The sequence below is a fragment of the Chiloscyllium plagiosum genome, chromosome 4 (assembly GCF_004010195.1).
Source record: "Chiloscyllium plagiosum isolate BGI_BamShark_2017 chromosome 4, ASM401019v2, whole genome shotgun sequence".
NCBI lineage: Eukaryota > Metazoa > Chordata > Chondrichthyes > Orectolobiformes > Hemiscylliidae > Chiloscyllium > Chiloscyllium plagiosum.
The window spans coordinates 45729381-45748222 of record NC_057713.1 but is presented as its reverse complement, the minus strand read 5'-3'; the positions used below and the strand labels follow the sequence as shown (position 1 = coordinate 45748222).

Genomic DNA, 18842 nt, shown 5'->3' with positions numbered 1-18842 from the left:
GAACGTCGATTCTCCTGTTCCCTGGATGCTGCCTGACCTGCTGCGCTTTTCCAGCAACACATTTTCAGCTCCCAACTCTCTGCCTTCTGTCAGACAGCCAATCCTCAATCCATACCAGTAGCTCACCTCGAACACCATGGGCCCTCACCTTGCTCAGCAGCCTCCCGTGTGGCACCTTATCAAAGGCCTTTTGGAAATCTCGGTAGACCACATCCACTGGGTTTCCCCGGTCTAACCTACTTGTCACCTCCTCAAAGAACTCCAACAGTTCTTGTTATTTTTCCTCTCTTTTCTATCTGGACCAGATTTAATACCAAACTCTCCTGCTCAAATTTACATTTCAATCGACCTCATAGAATTTTAGGAGATAGTGAGGACTGCAGATGCTGGAGAGTCAGGCTTGATAAAAGTGTAGTGCTGGAAAAAGCACAGCAGGTCAGGCTGCGATGTTTCGGGCACGACGCTTCTTCCAAAGAAGTAAGTCACCTAGTTCCATTTCTCTGAGTGATTAAGGAGACATGCAATTGCTTGTCCAGTTCATTCAATTTACAGACAACTAACCTGTTTCTACTTTCAGCAAAATGTATAAATCTAAATACGCGCAGACAATTCTAACTCGTGGTAGCTGCTATAAAATGCCTTGCCAAAGCAAATTGTGTTGTAATTATTCAATGAGTTCCATGTTTACTGAATAGAAGGTCTGGATGTTTTCATCAATAGAATGTTTTTGGTATTACACGATTAGTTATTTTATAACATATATTTAAATTGCACCCTTTCAAACTTAGAAACTCCTCTTAACTAAAATGAACAGGATTGTGAGGAAGTGGAAAAGTCCATTTACTGTAAAATTTTCAAAGGTGAAACTCTGAAGTACTGATGCAAAATGAGATGTCTTCGCTCTGAAAGGAGATATGATTTATCTGAGTTATGAAAAAATAGTGTCAAAGAGGGCACATCAATGTCCCAACATGCTAAGATAACTCCAGTCCCAGTTTTCACTGCAACATTTAATTATGTGTCTTTTTCCACCCACTCTCACTCTCATAACATTGAAAATGAACCAATGAAGGACTAAAGTGCTCGACATGTATGTGAGCACTGAAGTGCAAAGCTCCTTTGCCGTTAATCTCAGTAAAAGGCACAGTTGGCAATGTAACTTGAGGCTGCAAATTGACTTTGTGCTGTATATACTCACTTGAGATTGACAGCTGGAGTAAAACTACAACCCTAGATGAAAAGAAGTTGCTCCTTCTGCAGAGGTTATTCTGATCAAAGGCAAGGTTGTTGCTCCAAAACATTCATATATAGGCTACACTAAATTAATACTTGAACAACTCTTACCTTAAAAACAAACATTTCACCTCTTAAGATAGCCAGAGTGTTGAAATTTCCATCACAGATATTGGGCTTGATGCCTGGATAAGAAGGTTTATCCCTCGTCGGAGGTCGAGGAGGTCTTGGCTGTCTGTTGGGTTTCCTTGGATCCAATGGAGGATTGGAACGATGCGGCGGTACTGTAGGTAAGGGTTTCGTAGGATGTATAATCTTATCTGGTGGACCTAATGAAAAATGTAGTCAGAAACATAAAAGTAATCAACAAGAATAGTCACCAACTTTCAAATATCAAAACAAAAATTGGGTTAGACTTCAGATCTGCCACGTGGGCATTAAACTAACATTGAGGAAGAGCACTTGTTAGAGAAACTGCCAGTGATCAGTTCACTGAAGTCAATGGACAGTACCAGTTTTACACCGAGGTAGCAAGCTGAAGGGCTACAATTTGAAATGCGGCTACAATTTGAAATGCAGCTACAAACCATAGATCTTCTGGATGCCCTCTAAGTCATCTTGAGGGAGCTGGAAGCTTTCTGTATCCATGTATTGGTAAAAAGGGGCCATGATTGCACTAGGATCGTTGGAGTGTTCCAAGCCTAATGCATGACCAAGTTCATGAACCGCAACCAGAAATAGATCATTTCCTAAAGGAAAGAAAGAAAATGTTCTAAATTAACTACTATAAATAATTGTAAAAGAAAAATATGGTGATAATATATGGAAACATGATATTCATGAAGGGAAAATGAAATAAGAAAATATTGAGAAGAAAACTATTGTCATAAATACAAATATTAGAAAATTATTTTACTTTTACTAAGCACATTTCAGAGGTGCTTTAACTTCAATTCTTGTAGTAATTTTAGTGCAAGTTACACATGTCTCTTTAGAGAATGTTGTTTTCAAAATTTCCTGCCCCAACTTGGAATTGCATGGTAGCAACTGAAGCATTGTAGAGTGGGAGAAAACTGAAGAAAATACTGACAAATGCAATTATCTCCCACCAAACTTTAAAAACGTCATATTTCAAATCCTTTCCAGTCTTGCAAATAGCATTTCTAATTTTATAATTTATCATATTAATCCACAAATGTACTTTTTTTGCAATGTGCACCATTGTTGGTATTGCTGTAATGTTTGACAATATTTCTCCAAAGAATCCAATTAACAACTGCATTTTTAATGTTCCTTAAGCAAAAATATATCTTCAATGCACCTAAAGTAAAGACAATTAATATGATAAACCCAAAACTGGTTTCCTCCTAGATTAATAGACAATGGATCTCCGCTACAGGAAATTACTGAAGGAGTCCCTTAGGGCCGCATTCAATGTCCATGCATCTTCAACTGCTTCACCAATGAACTTCCATCTATCATATGGAGATAGTTGCAGATGACAGCACAATATTTTGCAGTATTTGCAGCTTCAGAGGTACTGAGGCAGTCCGTGTCCAAATGCAGTCAGATGATATTCAGGATTGGACTGATAAGTGAGCAGCTACATTCATACCAGACAAGTACCAGGCGATATCCTTCTTCACAAAAGCAAACCTAACCATTGCCCCTTGATGTTAAATGGCATTGCCACAGCTGATTCCCCCACTACTAATATTCTAGGGTTATGACTGACCAGAACTGTACTTGCCATATGAGTACTATGGATACAAGAGTAGAGAACTCCTTGGCGAGTAACCTCCGCAGAACCTATCTACCAGGCGTAAGTCTTGAGTGTGATGGAATAATCTCTGCTTCCTTTATTGAGTGCATATTCAACATTCAAAAAGGTCCACATGACCCAGGACAAACAGTCTGATTAGCACCCAATCTAACACCTTCAACATTCACTCCCTCCACCACTAATGTCGAGTGGAAACAGTGTGTACCATGTTGCAGTGCTGCAACTTGCCAGAATTCCTTCAGCAGCACATTCCAGACCCAGAACCTCTAGCACCTAGAAAGACAGAGGCAGCAGATAGGGGGCCACGGTGGCACAATGGTTAGCATTGCTGCCTCACAGCGCCAGAGACCCGGGTTCAATTCCTGCCTCCAGCGACTGACTGTGTGGAGTTTGCACGTTCTCAACTTTGATCTCCAGCATCTGCAGACCTCACTTTCTCCCAGAACCTCTAGCACCTAGAAAGACAGAGGCAGCAGATGTATGTGAATACCACCACCTACACGTTACCTACCAGGGTACATATACCCGCATTTGGAAACATATTGCCGTTCCTTTACAGTGGTTGTGTCAAAATCCCGGAACTTTCTTTTAAACTGCACCATTGGCTTACTGGCATGAAGTAGATGTTATTCAGTAACACTTTCTCAAGGGCAATTAGGGATAGGCAATAATTGCTGCTCTACTCGGTGCAATATAATTTAATGTGATTTTTAGAGTCTGTATATTTGAATTTGAGCAACTGCCATGTGTGTGTTATGTGTGTCTGAAAGGGTTTAATGATTTAATTTAAAAGTAGCCATGGTGTTTTCTTTTAAAGCATAATGTGAGAGAAATATTCCTGGAGAGAGATGGGAATTCCTTTACATTGTGAGAGTTTATGAGAGAACCAAGTTAACAGTGTAGTGCATTAAGCTTTCAGATAGAAGATTCTGGAATTGTTTTGGGCTTGGTTTGGAAAACCTTTTTTTTAGTTTCAGTTTTGGGCATGTTTGCAGAGTAATTACCTGAAACTGGATGTGTCTAAGAAATTGAGAAGATTATTTAGAATTGTTAAAAATAGGTGACCCTCGTGTCAGGAGTTTAGTAAAAGTTCCATACCAGAGATTTTTGGTTAAAAGCCTGGAGGGCTCACTTGAAGGTAACACAATTTAAGCTCAGTTGCGTGATGAAATAAGGAAGAAGCTAACAGATTCTCATGACAAAAAACTTGATGCCACAGCTAAGTCAAACCTTCTATGGTATTTGAGTACTGGAATGGGATGTTGTCAGGATTACTAGGATCATATTTTTACTATTTGTTTCAAAATCATTAACTGCATGCTACATGTAAATACTTCAGCTTATTCTATTTTATCTTCATTTCTTTCATGTAATAAACTTCTGTTGATTTGTTAAAACCCGATCTGCTAAATTGAGCGCTTATGATTAAATGAGAGACCACCTTATTCACCACAAAAACAACAATGCATGATCTATCAAGCCAAATTTCATTCGGGGATCTGACGTGTTCAGAAATGACATCAGCTGAGATCATAAAATCAGCGCTATCCTGTGAATGAATGAACAATACATTGGCTTGGTCTTGGTGCTCAGGTTGTTGTTCCCACTCACCATTGACTGTCGGCTGCGAGGGTAACATTGTCTTTAGGAGAAAGTGGGGACTGCAGATGCTGGAGATCAGAGCTGAAAAATGTGTTGCTGGAAAAGCGCAGCAGGTCAGGCAGCATCCAAGGAGCAGCAGAATCGACGTTTCGGGCATAAGCCCTTCTTCAGGATTCCTGAAGAAGGGCTTATGCCCAAAACGTCGATTCTCTTGCTCCTTGGATGCTGCCTGACCTGCTGCGCTTTTCCAGAAACACATTTTTCAGCTAACATTGTCTTTACTTCCTTAAATTTCTTTGACATTCTTCAGGTAATGAATTACAATCACCTTTAAACTCTCTAACAACCTTTAAGGCTCCAATATTTACCATACTAGGTCACAAACAAAGGTCCATTAGAGCACGAAACCATTCACTCTATAGCCAGGCTTCAAAACCAATTTTTAAAATGAATTTACATGGTTACAGAAATGCTTACAAGTTAATTATTTACCTTAGAATATCACATTTTATCATGTCCTACTCTATAATATTAGTAGAGTTAAAGCAAAAACATGTCAGTGCTATGATTCCAGCTGATGTTGAGACTGGATAATTCAGATCCTAGACTGGAGCCTGGCTTGATAGATCATGTTTCATTTTGTTTTGTTATAGTTTTAAAATAAGCAAACAAGGCTGCAGACTTTCTTTATAAACAACACAAAAGTTTATTTCATATTAACCCAAATTAAATAGAATAATCCAAACCATTTACCTTATAGTGCACATTCAAAGATTTAAACACACATTAAAAGTACGATCTCATTAATCCGAAACATTTCTTTAACAATGAAAAAGAAACAAAACATTAGCCAAAACACCACTCGTATAATGCGCACATCAGAGACTCTGTTCCTAACACCTCAATCGGTTTAAGGCATTTGCAACTTCAATTTTTGGACTGAAACTGCAGTAGCTTTTTCCTGGAGCTACCACACACCTGGGACTCACTGTACCCAGCTCTAAGTAACCTTTTCACAGTTTTGACCCTGACACTTCATGTCTGTACTAACACTAATTTCTTCATTTCAAGGTGATCATCTCTAACACTCCCTTCTCAGAAGCAGAGCTCCATACAACCATTCTGTTACATGAGGTAACAATAGCCAAAGTTAAAAATGAAACTAAAAGTTCCTCTCCCTCAGTCAAGGGCTACTCCTCCCCAACCTCAAAATAAAGATTCCAGAACTCTTTAACAAACATTGAGGCCCCGATATTTACCATACTGAGTCACAAACAAAGATCCATTAGAGCACAAAACCATTCACGCTACAGCCAGGCTGCAAAAACAGTTTCTAAAATAAATTTACATGGTTACAGAAACGTTTACAAATTAATTATTTACTTCATAAACACAGAAAAAAACCGCAAAGTTTCTCACTCAAAACCAGAAATCCAAGCTTACAGCAACCAACAGTAAATATTTTGGGGAGCTAGCCAATTGGATAGTAGGAGAGAGATGATTGTTTTTCAGACTGGAGACTGTGACCAGCAGTGTGCCACAAGGATCAGTGCTGGGTCCACTGCTTTTCATCATTTACACAAATGATTTGGATGTGAATATAAGAGGCACGATTAGTAAGTTTGAAGATGACACCAAAATAGCTGGTGTAGTGGACAGTGAAGATGATTGTTTTAGGCTACAACAGGATCTTGGTCAGATGGACCAGGGAATAGCAGAGAGTTTAATTTAGATAAATGTGAATTGTTGCATTTTTGTAAGACTTATACAATTAATAGTTGGACACTGGGGAAGTGTGGCTGAATAAGAGTTCTAAAGGCGCAGGTGCATTTTTCCTCGGAAGTGGGGTCAGGCAGACAGGATAGTGAAGAAGGCATTTGGCGTGCTTGCCTTCATTAGTCAGAAAATTGTGTATAGGAGTTGGGATTTCATGTTGCAACTGTATGGGATATTGGTGAGGCCACATTTGGAATACTGCATGCAATTCTGATCACCCTTTGATAGGAAGGATGTTGTTAAACTTGAGAGGTTGCAGAAAAGATTTACAAGGATGTTGCCAGGATTGGAGAGTTTGAGTTATCAGGAGAGGCTGAATAAGCTGGGTTTTTTTTCCCTAGAGTGTTGGAGGCTCAGGGGTGACCTTGTAGAGGTTGACAAAACCATGAGGGGTGCAGATAGGATGAATAGTCAAGGTGTTTTTTCTAGAGTAGGGGAAGTAGAGGGCGTAGATTTAAGGTGAGAGGGGAAAGACTTATAAAGGGCCTGAGGGGTAACTTTTACACACAGAGGGTAGTGCATGCATGGAATGAGCTGCCAGAAGAAGTGGTGGAGGTTGGTCCAATTACAGCATTCAAAAGGCATCTGGATGGGTATATGAAGAGGAAGGGTTTAGAGGAATATAATCCAAATTCTGGCAAATGGGACGAGGTCAGATTAGGATGTTTGGTTGTCATGGATGAGTTGGATCAAAAGGTCTGTTTCTGTGTTGTAGGACTCTATTAAACATATAAACTCCACAGTTTGCATCACAATCGGAAATAATTTTCTGCTCTGTGATATTACCATTTCATTGTCCCATTTTTGTCTCACAAGCTAACAAGTAAAACATTTGGATAAAAAATATATCTCGCTTCTTAAAATATTGGATAAGATTTGAGTTCCATGCTTCTTGATTCATGTAGCATGTTCCTCCTTGCTTCACCTTGCATCATTATGTTGGTCTGATTGCAAGACATTAGTATCATTACAACTAGTACTCTATATATTTACTCCCTATGAAATTGTATAGCTCAATGATTCACATCAAACCTTCCATTACCGGGTATTAACTCAGTCCAACTTCATGGAAATTTAAGAGGGATATGTGCAAAAGGCACAAATATCTGTTTCAAATCATAAGTGAATTCTGCTTCCATTGCATTTATCCTCAAGTAGATATAGGGCAGTGTAAGTCAATTCCTATCTAAATTAAAGCAATCAGACCATATGAACGAGCTTTCATTCCAAAGTCAAGAGCTGAATTTGTAACAAGAATGTCGAGATGATTAATCAGCATCATCATGGCAAGAGAGCTTCTCACATTTTAGAACTTCCACATAATTGGCCAAGCATGGTACATTATTTTCAAAACTATACCGACACTGGCAATAAAAAGGTTGAGTGCTACCTGTTAAAACCTGTCGCTATTACAATGCATTTGCGTGTTAAAGAGCCACCACTTACCAAATCCAGAATGTATTGCTTTTACTATTCCACTGCTCAGAATAAACTCACACACAATCCTAAAACAGAAGTTCGCAAAATTCCATAAATTTACAGCAGATCCCTTACTCAGGGAAGAATGGCTGGGTGAGCAATTTAAGACTTCCTCGGGAATTCTAAACCACACACTTGTGCGGTTTCATATATCATCAGAAGCTCATAATTGGATCACTCCACCTGTAATCATTCCTGAGAATGATAAATATTTGCAATAAACTGTCAGACAGAGTAGTAAAAGAAAAGAAACATTTCATTGTTTGGAATAGAATTGCCTGAGATGATATTTATTGTAATAGACAAACTTGGTTTGATAGGTCTAAAGGCCTTGTCTTCAGCCTGAATTTTCCTACATAAGATGCTGAACATTCTCAGGCATCCAATATCCTCCTAACAGGGGAAAAGTTACTGTTATTTGATAGTATGCTCAAATGGGGCGTTCTTTTCTTCCTATCAGGTGCTTATTAATTAAGTACTGCATTGCTTTAGGTGATATACAGAATTAAAATAATTCTATATTCTTACTACCAAATGAGCTGCAGTAAAAGGCTGTTCTAACACTGCTAACTTTATACAATTACTACAGAGGTTGGCTTGTTGCGTGAATATAAATTAGTATTTTTAACATCTTCACAGATTTGGGGATGAGAGTTGTTGAGCCCCGACTGACATGGGCAATGGTGAGGCAGCTGGGAAAAGGTAGCATGAATGGAAAATCAGATTCTCAATTTTGTGAAAAAAAAATTTTCTACATAAATTTTGAACAGCTGGAGGAGCATCTCACTCATGAGTGGGCCCCTTTTCACAAATTACAGTCTCATTATTTTCTGATCTCACCTCATTTCTAATCAGGCTGCTGTCTTCCCAGGCAGTGGGGAGAAACGAGATGGCAACAACTTCTGACACGAATGGCTGAGTGGGTATATGGTAACTGCTAACTCACCAGCATCTTCTCCGGTCTTCATCATGGTCATTTTCCCAAAATGTGCACAGGCCACGCTACATGGCTAGCAACTGTGTGCACCCTCCAGCCTTTTGGGAGGCCAGGGTGTGTGGTACCTCCTGCAGCTGGGGTTACAGGCACCACTTTATCTCTTGTGAGGAAAGGGTACCTGCAGTGAGGTCAAGGCCCTCATGCTCCTGGCATCTTGCCAATGGTGCTGAGCAAGTCCGTGTGCATACCGAACAGATGGTGACTTCGCTGGGACTGAAACAGGAAATGCTCGGAAAACTCAGCAGTTTTTTTTTATTCACTCATGGCAAGTGTGCGTCTCTGGCTAATGATGAGTGGTCCTGCCCTGGTGAGTGTGAGATTGTGTGAGAGTGGCGTTGTGGTGCTGCATCCTTGATGAGATGAACACACTGAAATTGCCTGAGATGTCTCAGTAGAGCTCATGGAGTCAAACTCTCCACGAAACTCTAAGGAATTAACGATGCACCAACTTCCTTTGGCAAATTTGGCCCAACATAATTTTTCTATCATAGTAACTGCTGATTAGTCACTTGCTGCTATCCTATAGAAACAAAGGGCTTGTTACAGCTGAGGTTCTGAAGGCTATCCTCCACTTAATTCAAAGCAGGAGTCACACTACCTTCAGGACAGAAATTAGGAAATAAAATCAGGGACGGGCATGAATAACCATAAATTACAAGATGAGCCACTTGTGTGGAATCATCCAGAATGTTTAATATTCATGAATTAACCAGGAAGATAAACTTAAATTCATTTCAGGCTTTAACAGCCCTTGCCTGTGCAGATATGCGCACAATTTTTAATGCATATCCACACACACAGAGATATATGTGGATGCGTGTAGGACGGTTGAACAAATCAACACTGCTCGCTTTGAATCACTAGCCAAGCAAGGTGGAAAATGTCAGAGCTCCAGCAGCAGCTAAAACTGGAGGACCACACATCAAAGGCCACTCTCATTTCATCACAATTCCAGGATCTAACTTGACACAGAAATGGAAAAAACAGCAACAAAATTCAAACTCTGACAACAGCTGACATTGCACGGAAATGCAAAGTTGCAGTGGGTTTTCTAAGTGTTTTGGTTTGGGATGAAAATTTATCTCAGGCAGAGAAGACAATATGCCGTTGTCAGACTGGTTGTCCATTGACTGCAGTAGAACTGAAGATTAGATGCAGACATGGATGTGGGTCACTGGTCTTCATTTCCTAGAAGCCTCAAAGACAGTATGGTGGTTGCCATGGTGACCCAGACCCAGCACTCTCAGTTTCTGCTCGACAGGTGAACACACTCAACTCTATCACTCCAGTCATTGGTCGTAGGTTGAAGCAAGTAGGGAGAAAATATTGTGGTTTGTTGAAAGTTTGCAGCAACTGTGGACTGAATGCTGTGGATTTGAGGAAATTGGAGACAGGCCTATGCCACAAGGGACTTAACTGGATGGGGGCACATACACAGATCCCTCAGAAGTCTCCCCTCTGGACATGTGAGAGATGGCTGGGCCCACCACCTCCATCCTGCTGCATCCCCACTTTTACCCTCGCAAGTTGAAGCTAAAGAGGGTCAACTTGAAGTTGACAACAAAACTCTCAGCATACCTGGTCCGTCCGGACACAAGTGCCCTCAGGTCTCCTGACAAAACCTCCAAGTCCAACAGTTTTTCACTTCCAAGCAGACTCTCTAATTGCGTAACCAGAGAATACAGTGAGATGGTGTGGCAGGGAGAGGAATGAGAAGACCTATTGATGGTACTGTAGTAGCACAGATACAATGTAGTGCAAATGGTTTTGGACTTTTGTGCAATGTGACTGATTGCACCTCATTTCTGGTTGTCTGTCTGTGTAACCCAAATTGCAGCAACAGGCATCCTTTACTGGCACAGATGATGATTCTATGGATGGAGGTCTGTGCTGAGAGCCTGCTTCACTTTTTGGAAGTACTAGGGACCAGCACAAACACATGGCATTGCCACGCAGCCAACTTCTGCCCTCCTCGGACACCAGCCCCATTCTCTCACAGTCTCTGTGTTATTGACAATGAGTTGTTCAGCAGGGTGTCACAACAGAGTGGGGTGCAGGCAATGCATTAGGATGTCAGGGAATAAAGACCCCGTGGGTCTGTGTTGTGTACATTCGTTTGTAGTGTGTAATGCTCTTTCCCTTTAAAAGCCCCCTCCTTCATGGGGTAGACTCATTTACTCTGTCCATTCATGGGGTCACAGCTAGTGTCTCCCCCATTGCACTCTTTCATTTTTCAGCATGATGGAAGGTGACAGTGAGTGCTCCTTGGTCAGTGGCTTGCAACCTCAATGTGTCTGGGAGCCCCCAAACATCCACATGCCCTCCCTGGTAGGTCTTCCCATATTCCCCTTAGACACCTCTCCAAGTCCCACCAAACCTGCGCAGCTTTCTCTCACAGCCCCTGTCCCTATGAGGTGAGACCATGCCAAAAACTACCCCTTCCCTCTTGAAGTGAGGTTGTCCTGACAGTGGACAACACCACCCTCCCACCATACCTCCTACCGCATGATTCCTTCCCGTTTATCCTTTACGCTATTCTCCTTTTACACTGCTGCAGCTTCACAACCGTCATCCTCCTTCACTCCAGTCTCCTGCACTCACTCCTCAAGACTAATGTGCCAAGCCTCATTCCCACTCTTGCCCAGAATCTGCCCCTACCTCCGCCAACATACAATCTTTCCGCTGGGTTTCTGTGGAGGGGACCCCAGTCAAGATCTCTGACTGCTGCCTGTGTTAGCTCTCCACCCCAGACTGGAAACTATGGAATCACAGGACTGACCATGACCCACTCCTGAGACACTGCAATTGCAGTCGGTGTAAAGGTATGTGTTTGCTGTGTAAGCTACTGGCACATGGTGCAGGTGTGAGATTGGCATAGCAGGAGCCATACCGCAAGATCTCTACCCCCTTGACAGAAGTCTGGCACCCAGAAGTCAGCAAGTCATTTGGTCTGTGTGTAATGCTCTTTCCCTTTAAAAGCCCCTTCCTTCATGGGGTGGACACATTTACTCCGTCCACTCGTGGGGTCACAGCTAGTGTCTCCCCCAGTGCACTCTTTCACTTTTCAGCATGATGGAAGGTGACAGTGAGTGCTCCTTGGTCAGTGGTTTGCAACCACCACCTCAATGTGTCTGGGACCCCCCAAACATCCAAAAGCCCTCCCTAGTAGGCCTTCCCATAAACCCCTTTTACACACCTCTCCAAGTCCCACCAAACCTGTGCAGCTTTCTCACATAGCCCCTGTCCCGGCTTGGGACAGTCACTCCAGCTTGGTTGTGTGATTGCATGAATTGGCACATCATGGCAAGGCAGGGCCAGGCATGGATGCTGCAAGGAAGCACGTGAGTGCTCAGATAGTGAGCACTAAGAGGTCAGGTGAACAACCTAGAGACACAGTCTGATTCCACCCTTGTGTTTGCGTACCTGTTTGTGCACAAAAAGTGTTCTAACAGCCTTTCAAAGCCAATGTCCGATGAGACCTGCAAGCCTGTCCTGATAGAGCAGTCTGTGACTATTCCAGGAGAGGTGCCATGATGGTGAGGGTTGACAAATGCCAGATGCCAATGTCTGTGGATGAGGGGTACATGGGCTTGATGCCCTGAGACACTGTTTGATCAAATGCAACATGGACATCACTTGGAACAAGCAGCGAGGTGAACCCTCCAGGTACCTGCTCTGATATCCATGTTTGGCTGTCTCAATGTCGAGCTTGTCTGTTGTGTTTGGTACAATAGAAAGCTGGAATTTATTGAGGCAAACACTCAAATGAAAGTAATATACCACAAATGCCAGAAATCTGAAATGCAAACAGGAAGTGCTGGCAAAATTCAGCAGGTGTGGCAGCTTCTGTGGAGAGAAAAACAGATTTACCATTTCGAGTCCTGTAATACTCTTCTTTGGAACTCTGAAGAAATCTTACTGGATTTGAAATGCTGATTCTGTTTCTCTCTCCACAGATGCTGTGAGAACTGCCGACTTTCTCTACCATATTCTGTTTTTATTATTAATGAGGTGAGTTATATCAAAGAATCACAGAATTGATATACTGCAGAGGGAGGTGATTCAGCCCATTGTGTCTGCAAAGATTCTATCACTTAGCGCTAATCTCCTGCATTTTCCCCACATCCTTGTACACCATTCTATCCAAATGATCACCCAATGCCCGCTTGAATACCCCAATCAAATCTGTCTCGACCACATTTCTAGGAAGTGAATTCTATATCTTAACTACTCGCTGCGTCAAAAAGATTTTCTCATATCACCCTTATTTTGTTGGCACATCGCTTTATACCTATACCCTCTTGTTCTTTCTATGTTATGGGTGGGAACAACTTCTCCCTATCCACTAAACATAACTTGCCCAGAGTTTTGAAAACCTCTATCAAATCTACTCTCAGCCTTCTTCTCTCGAGGGATAAGAATAGAGAGTAGCAATAACATGGAATTGCAATTTATTGTCATGTGTTTTTTAACAAATAGAAATACAGTGTGAAGTTTTAAGTCAGCATAGCATGTAGCCTGTATTAATAACAGAAGTCATACATAAGAAGAAAAAAGTATAAATTAAGACAAGAGATGATCTCAGGTCAACTTCAATTAAGGGAACACTGATTAAGACGATGAATGCTGGAATACCCAAAGGTTGTCGCTGAAGAAGATGACATGGACGAGACCTCCATGCTGGGACAAGACAGCCAAACCTGGAGACTGCCACGCCTAGCTGAGACTGCCCCCTGCAGGACAAGACCACTACAGCGGGACACTGCCACTCAGGGCTGGATAATAAGACCTCCGTGCCAGAATGAGACCTGAGCACCACATGCTGGGACTGGATGAGATTGTCAGAACGGGCCTGGAAACTGCTGACAAAACCCTCCACACCGACGAGACCCTGACATCGGGACAAGATCGCCAAACCTGGAAACCACCATACCGAGCTAAGACCGCTCCCCTGGGAAGTGGCAGCCACAATGGGAGAATGCTGTGTCAAGCTGAGACCGCCCAGGCCGGGAGGATATGCCTTCGGCCGAGGGAGTTAAAAGAAGTAAGATAATAAATGGAAGAAATAGAGAAGAAAGGGGAAAAAGTGAAAAGCGGACAGAGTAGACGAGCTCCAGGCTGAGGATCCCATAAGCTGTGCTGCTACACCACTGTCATCTTGCATCAACAGAACAGTCCCAGCTTCGTGAGGCATTTAACAAGCAATATCACCCCTTGTGGTGATTGTAACAAGGTCGTCCAGGTGGTCCTCATAGAATATGAGTTTCCCTGATTGGGGCTGTTAATCTGGTTCAATCAAGGAGCCCTGGCTGACAGATACAAACAGGAGTGTCAGAGGTTCTGTTCACTGAGACCTGGCTCTGAGGGAGCTGGATCAGTGTCAAGGACTCTTCACATGTACATAAAAGTCAAACTTGGTGATGGGGTACTGGCTTTTATGGAGTTATTTCACCTTCCAACTCCATTTTGTTTTAGTCTCCTCTCTGTTTCCCTACCTCACCCTCACCTTTTGTGATCTGCATTGTCCTTAATGGGCTTTGCATATAAATTAATCAATTAGAAAACATGGGTGTTTAACTAATGGTGCTCAATAGTTGAAAAAATACCATACGTGATGGAAAAAAACCATTCAGTTGTGTGTAAGAGCTCTTCTAGATATAAAAGTAAACAGCCTTCACTCAAGTAAGTGTTCCTCCAATCTCATATGGTGTTTTTATCAACACAAATAATTTAACTACATAACAATAGTGATTGTACATCAAAAGTATCTAATTAGATTTGAAGTACTTGGGATCTCCTGAAGATATAATAAAGTGCACTAAAAGTGGATAAATAACAACACCAACAATAAAACCTCTACATAGCTAAGCACTGCATCTCCTAGAAAATTTTAGAATAGAGATAGTCAATAGCCTTGTTATGTTTTCTTCACTTTTATTGACTTCAGTATTTAGCATTCTTTGAATTCAATTTTCAGTTGGTGGCTATATAAGCAGCCATTTAAATGACAAATCAATGTACATTTTTTGTGTAAGTATTTAGTAATAAAATACTATCTTTATTGAACCAACATTAAGAAATGCAGTAGACTTTGGTATGAAATATGCAACTGAAATTTGCCCCTCTTTTAAATCAAAATAAATTGTGTTTCTTTAGTTATACTGTGAAACCAGCAGTTTGCATTGGAGTATAATTTGCTGGATATATCTTGAAATCTAAGATAATGTCTCCTCCTTGGTTTTTCCCAACAGAGGAATTCATATCACCCACTCTTGCTTAGCTTTACATGATGTCATTTTCCAGAAAGGTCAGGGCAATAGTTCTGCCCACATCCTCTGGAATATGTCCAACCAGAGTTAGCAATCCCTATTACTTTAATACCAAGTTCATCATGGTTCAATATGCTGCTGCCATAGTGTGATATATACTTCTGTGTATCCCCGGGTATTGGTGTCTACCCATATAGGTTGTACCTCGCTAATCTGCCACTCTCTGTTCTGACAATCTTGGTGCTCTGGCACCTCCAATCCGGTATTCTGAAGAACCCTCTGTGCCTCCAGTTTCTGGCATCCTGGAATGTTTCAGATTTTCTAAAGAAGACACATTTTAGAGGCAGCACTGAAATTTCCAGGTATTTAACTGCTGTAAAAGTGGTTTGATGGACAGAAAACAAAGTTCCCCTCATTTAAATGCCATTCCCAGCATTGAAGAACGTAAGAACTAAGAGTGGGAGTAGGCAATTCAGCTCCTCCAAGCCTGCTTTGTCATTTATTACAATCATGGCTGATCTCATCTTGGTCTCAATACCATTTTTCTGCCCACTCGCTTCAAACTTCCAACCTATTACTAATTAAAAATCTATCTATGTCCTCCATACAGTCATCACACTCTGGGTTCCAAATTCCACAGATTCATGACACTTTGAGATAAGAAATTCATCCTCATCTCTATCTTAAATCAGCAATCCCAAGTTTAAAACAATGATATTTTGTTATAAAGTGTTCCACCATGAGAAAACACCTTCTCTACAGTTACTTTGTCAATCCCATTTAGTATCTTATATCCCTCAACTGGATCTTCTCTCATTCATGTAAACTTTGCAAATAACGGCCAAAGCTGCTCAATCTCTCCTCAGGATAAGCCTTTCATCTCTGGAATTAATCTGGTGAACATTCTCTGAACTGCCTCCAATGCAGTTACATCCTTCATCAAGTGAGGGGTCCAAAACTGTACACCAAACTCCAGATTGAAGGGCTGAAAAGGGACTTCAAAACACAGTAAGGAGATAGATCCCAGAAATCACATTTAAAAGAGCAGGCAGCAAATAAATATTTCCAGCATTTAATACCTGTCACACTTCCTGACTCTTCACCATTGAAGAGTTTGAAACAGCATTAAAGAGAGTAGGAAAGTATAAACATAGCCTGATCAACATAGCAATAGAATCATTGACAAAGTTAGATTGAGACTCATCAGTATTGGCACTGTGAGTCTTACAATGTTGGATTATCCATAGTCTATGATTTAAAGTCCAAAAGGATCAGATCAATTAATTTTTAACTAAGTGGAAGTGAGAAAGTTATAGCATTTCATAAGAGATTAAAGGAAGGAGAGTTTAGGAATTTAATAGTTAACTCATACATTGGTTTAGGCTTTGTTAAAATGTTGGAATGAGCATTTCTGGTGAGATGTTAACTGCCCAAGCAAAAATATTCATTTAGGTACTAAGTTGCCCTTCTCCAAGCATTAAATAGAAGATCAGAATAATGTAAAGGGCTTCCCTAAGAGTAAATAATAGATCAAAGTGGTCTCTCCTGACTGCTGTCAGTGTTCTTTATCGCCACTGAGAGTCGGATGATATTATCCATTGCTAATATTGAGTATTACATCACAATTCTCTTCAATATTGTGTGGAAGGTTGAGTGACAAACTTGGCATTCTTCACCTATACAGGATGATGAATTCCAGTGCCTGGAGAATCATAAAATTTATCCCTAAAGGATTATCAGAGATTTACTGAGGCATTATAATACAATTATGAAGATTGGGGAAAATAGAAATTATAGCAATGTGCAAATCATTAACTAAAATAGTGGAAAAGTGGGTTCATAGTGTAACCAAATGACACTTGAAATGGACAAGTAAGAAAGCATTTTACGAGCTTGTTGTAAGTATAAGTTTTTCTCTTGTCATCTGAACATTATGGTAGGACATGATTATTGTTTTGGAATCCATTTCCTGATCAAAGGCAGCCAATAGAAAGATATTTTGGATGTCAGGCTGGTGACTCAAGGAGCATGAAGGATATTTGGACGGAAAGATTGTGGAGTCGTCAGTGGGGAAGGAGTTCCTGGGAGCTCACAGGCCAAGTAGAAGATGCAGGAGGGAGATAACTCGGGAAGTGATCATGGGGTGGGGTTTACCAGCTAAAAATTAAGGCAATGGCTGATGTAGATTTTCCTACTGCCATTTTACAAGTGCCTTGTGCAAACTGGAAGTGAACTCTTCAGCAAACATACACACATCTCATTGCAACAGTGGCCTTCTTCTTGAATAGCCTGGAGCAGCACATTGGAGGAGTCAAGGTTACAGAGTACAACACATGATTGCAGAGGGTGGTCCAATAGATGGTACAGTTAAAACGCTCCTGCTCCTTCTGCTTCACAAGCAGTAGTAGAAAGGCAACTCTCACATCCCCTCAAATGCTCGGTTTCCCATGTTGACCAGTTCTACAGCTGAAATAGAGATCCTGGGTGAGGTTTTAATTCACTTAAAACCCATTCAATTACACAGAGTTAAATTGAGCCCAAACGTTAAAGCAGACAAACTAACTAAAATATGTCAATTAAAGATAGACCTCCTGAGAGCATGTTGGCTGTACATCCCTTTGATAAAAATGATGGAAGTGAATGCATTGGAGTTAATATTTAAAAATTTAAAGCTTTATACTTAACACCCAAACCCACCCATTTTAGGATTTAAATTTTGTGGGCTATGATATTTATCCTTTGTCATACAAGTTCTCAGTGTATAGTGCAGTTGCCATACAGTGCTGTCCCAGTGATTATTCTACATCTGAGAATGTTGGGCTAATTAAATAGCAAATCAGCAACCAATGCTACAGCTACTTTGCTGCAAAGTGAGTGATTCACTAACTACCTAACTAGCTCACTTATTTTATTCCGCTTACAGAATTGCATGAACAATAAGAACAGATTTCCTTGACAACAGCAAAACATTTATTTTTACCACTGGCTTTAGTGAAATTGTAACGATGATCTCTGCAAATCGACTGAGGATTTTGCCGCACCTAGGAAAAGAGGATTTTCCGCCAGCGATCCTGAAGCTGACATTCTGTTTTAAATCCTTCTGGATAATCCTGCTCCAGGCTATTCAAGAAGAAGGCCACTGTTGCAATGAGATATCAGTATGTTTGCTGAAGAGTTCACTTCCAGTTTACACAAGGCACTTGTAAAATGGCAGTAGGAAAATCTACATCAGCCATTTCCTGTGCCTTCCCCAGCGGTTTATAATAAATATCACTTCAATTAGCAGCTGCTGACTTTAAAATCTCACTGTAAATTGTAATAGACTCATCAAGTTAACTGCCCCCTATAGAATAATGAATAAATAATATACTCCCAAATGTTTTTTTTCCATTTTGGAGGGGTTAATAACATCACTTACCACAAACAATAACTCCCACAATGAAATGTTAAATAAAACATTTATGATTTAATAACATTAATAAAGAAGTGTTCCTGGTCATGAGCTTCAATGCAACTAGGTTAGTCTGACAGACTAGTCCCAGCTTTCTGTATACGCCTTTGTCTGAGATCCTGAGAAGGTATATGAGGGAGTGACACAAGGTGACTACTGCACTGCATTTTCTCTGCTGTGTGTTATAATTTGGCTTCCATTCACAGTCCTTGCTGTTGTCTTGCCAAGATTGCAATAAAATGAAATTGCCTG

General features: G+C 41.0%; 1 protein-coding gene across 4 annotated transcripts in view; it reads right to left on the bottom strand.

Moving 5' to 3' along the window:
* Positions 1–18842, bottom strand: part of LOC122549012 (matrix metalloproteinase-16-like) — a 252380-nt gene that overhangs the window by 82776 nt on the left and 150762 nt on the right. For all 4 annotated transcript variants that reach the window (XM_043688128.1, XM_043688130.1, XM_043688131.1 and 1 more), the window contains 2 exons: positions 1821–1982; positions 1345–1562 (listed from right to left, as the gene is read on the bottom strand). In XM_043688128.1, coding sequence (XP_043544063.1) covers positions 1345–1562; positions 1821–1982 — 380 coding nt within the window. The remainder of the gene's footprint in view (positions 1–1344; positions 1563–1820; positions 1983–18842) is intronic.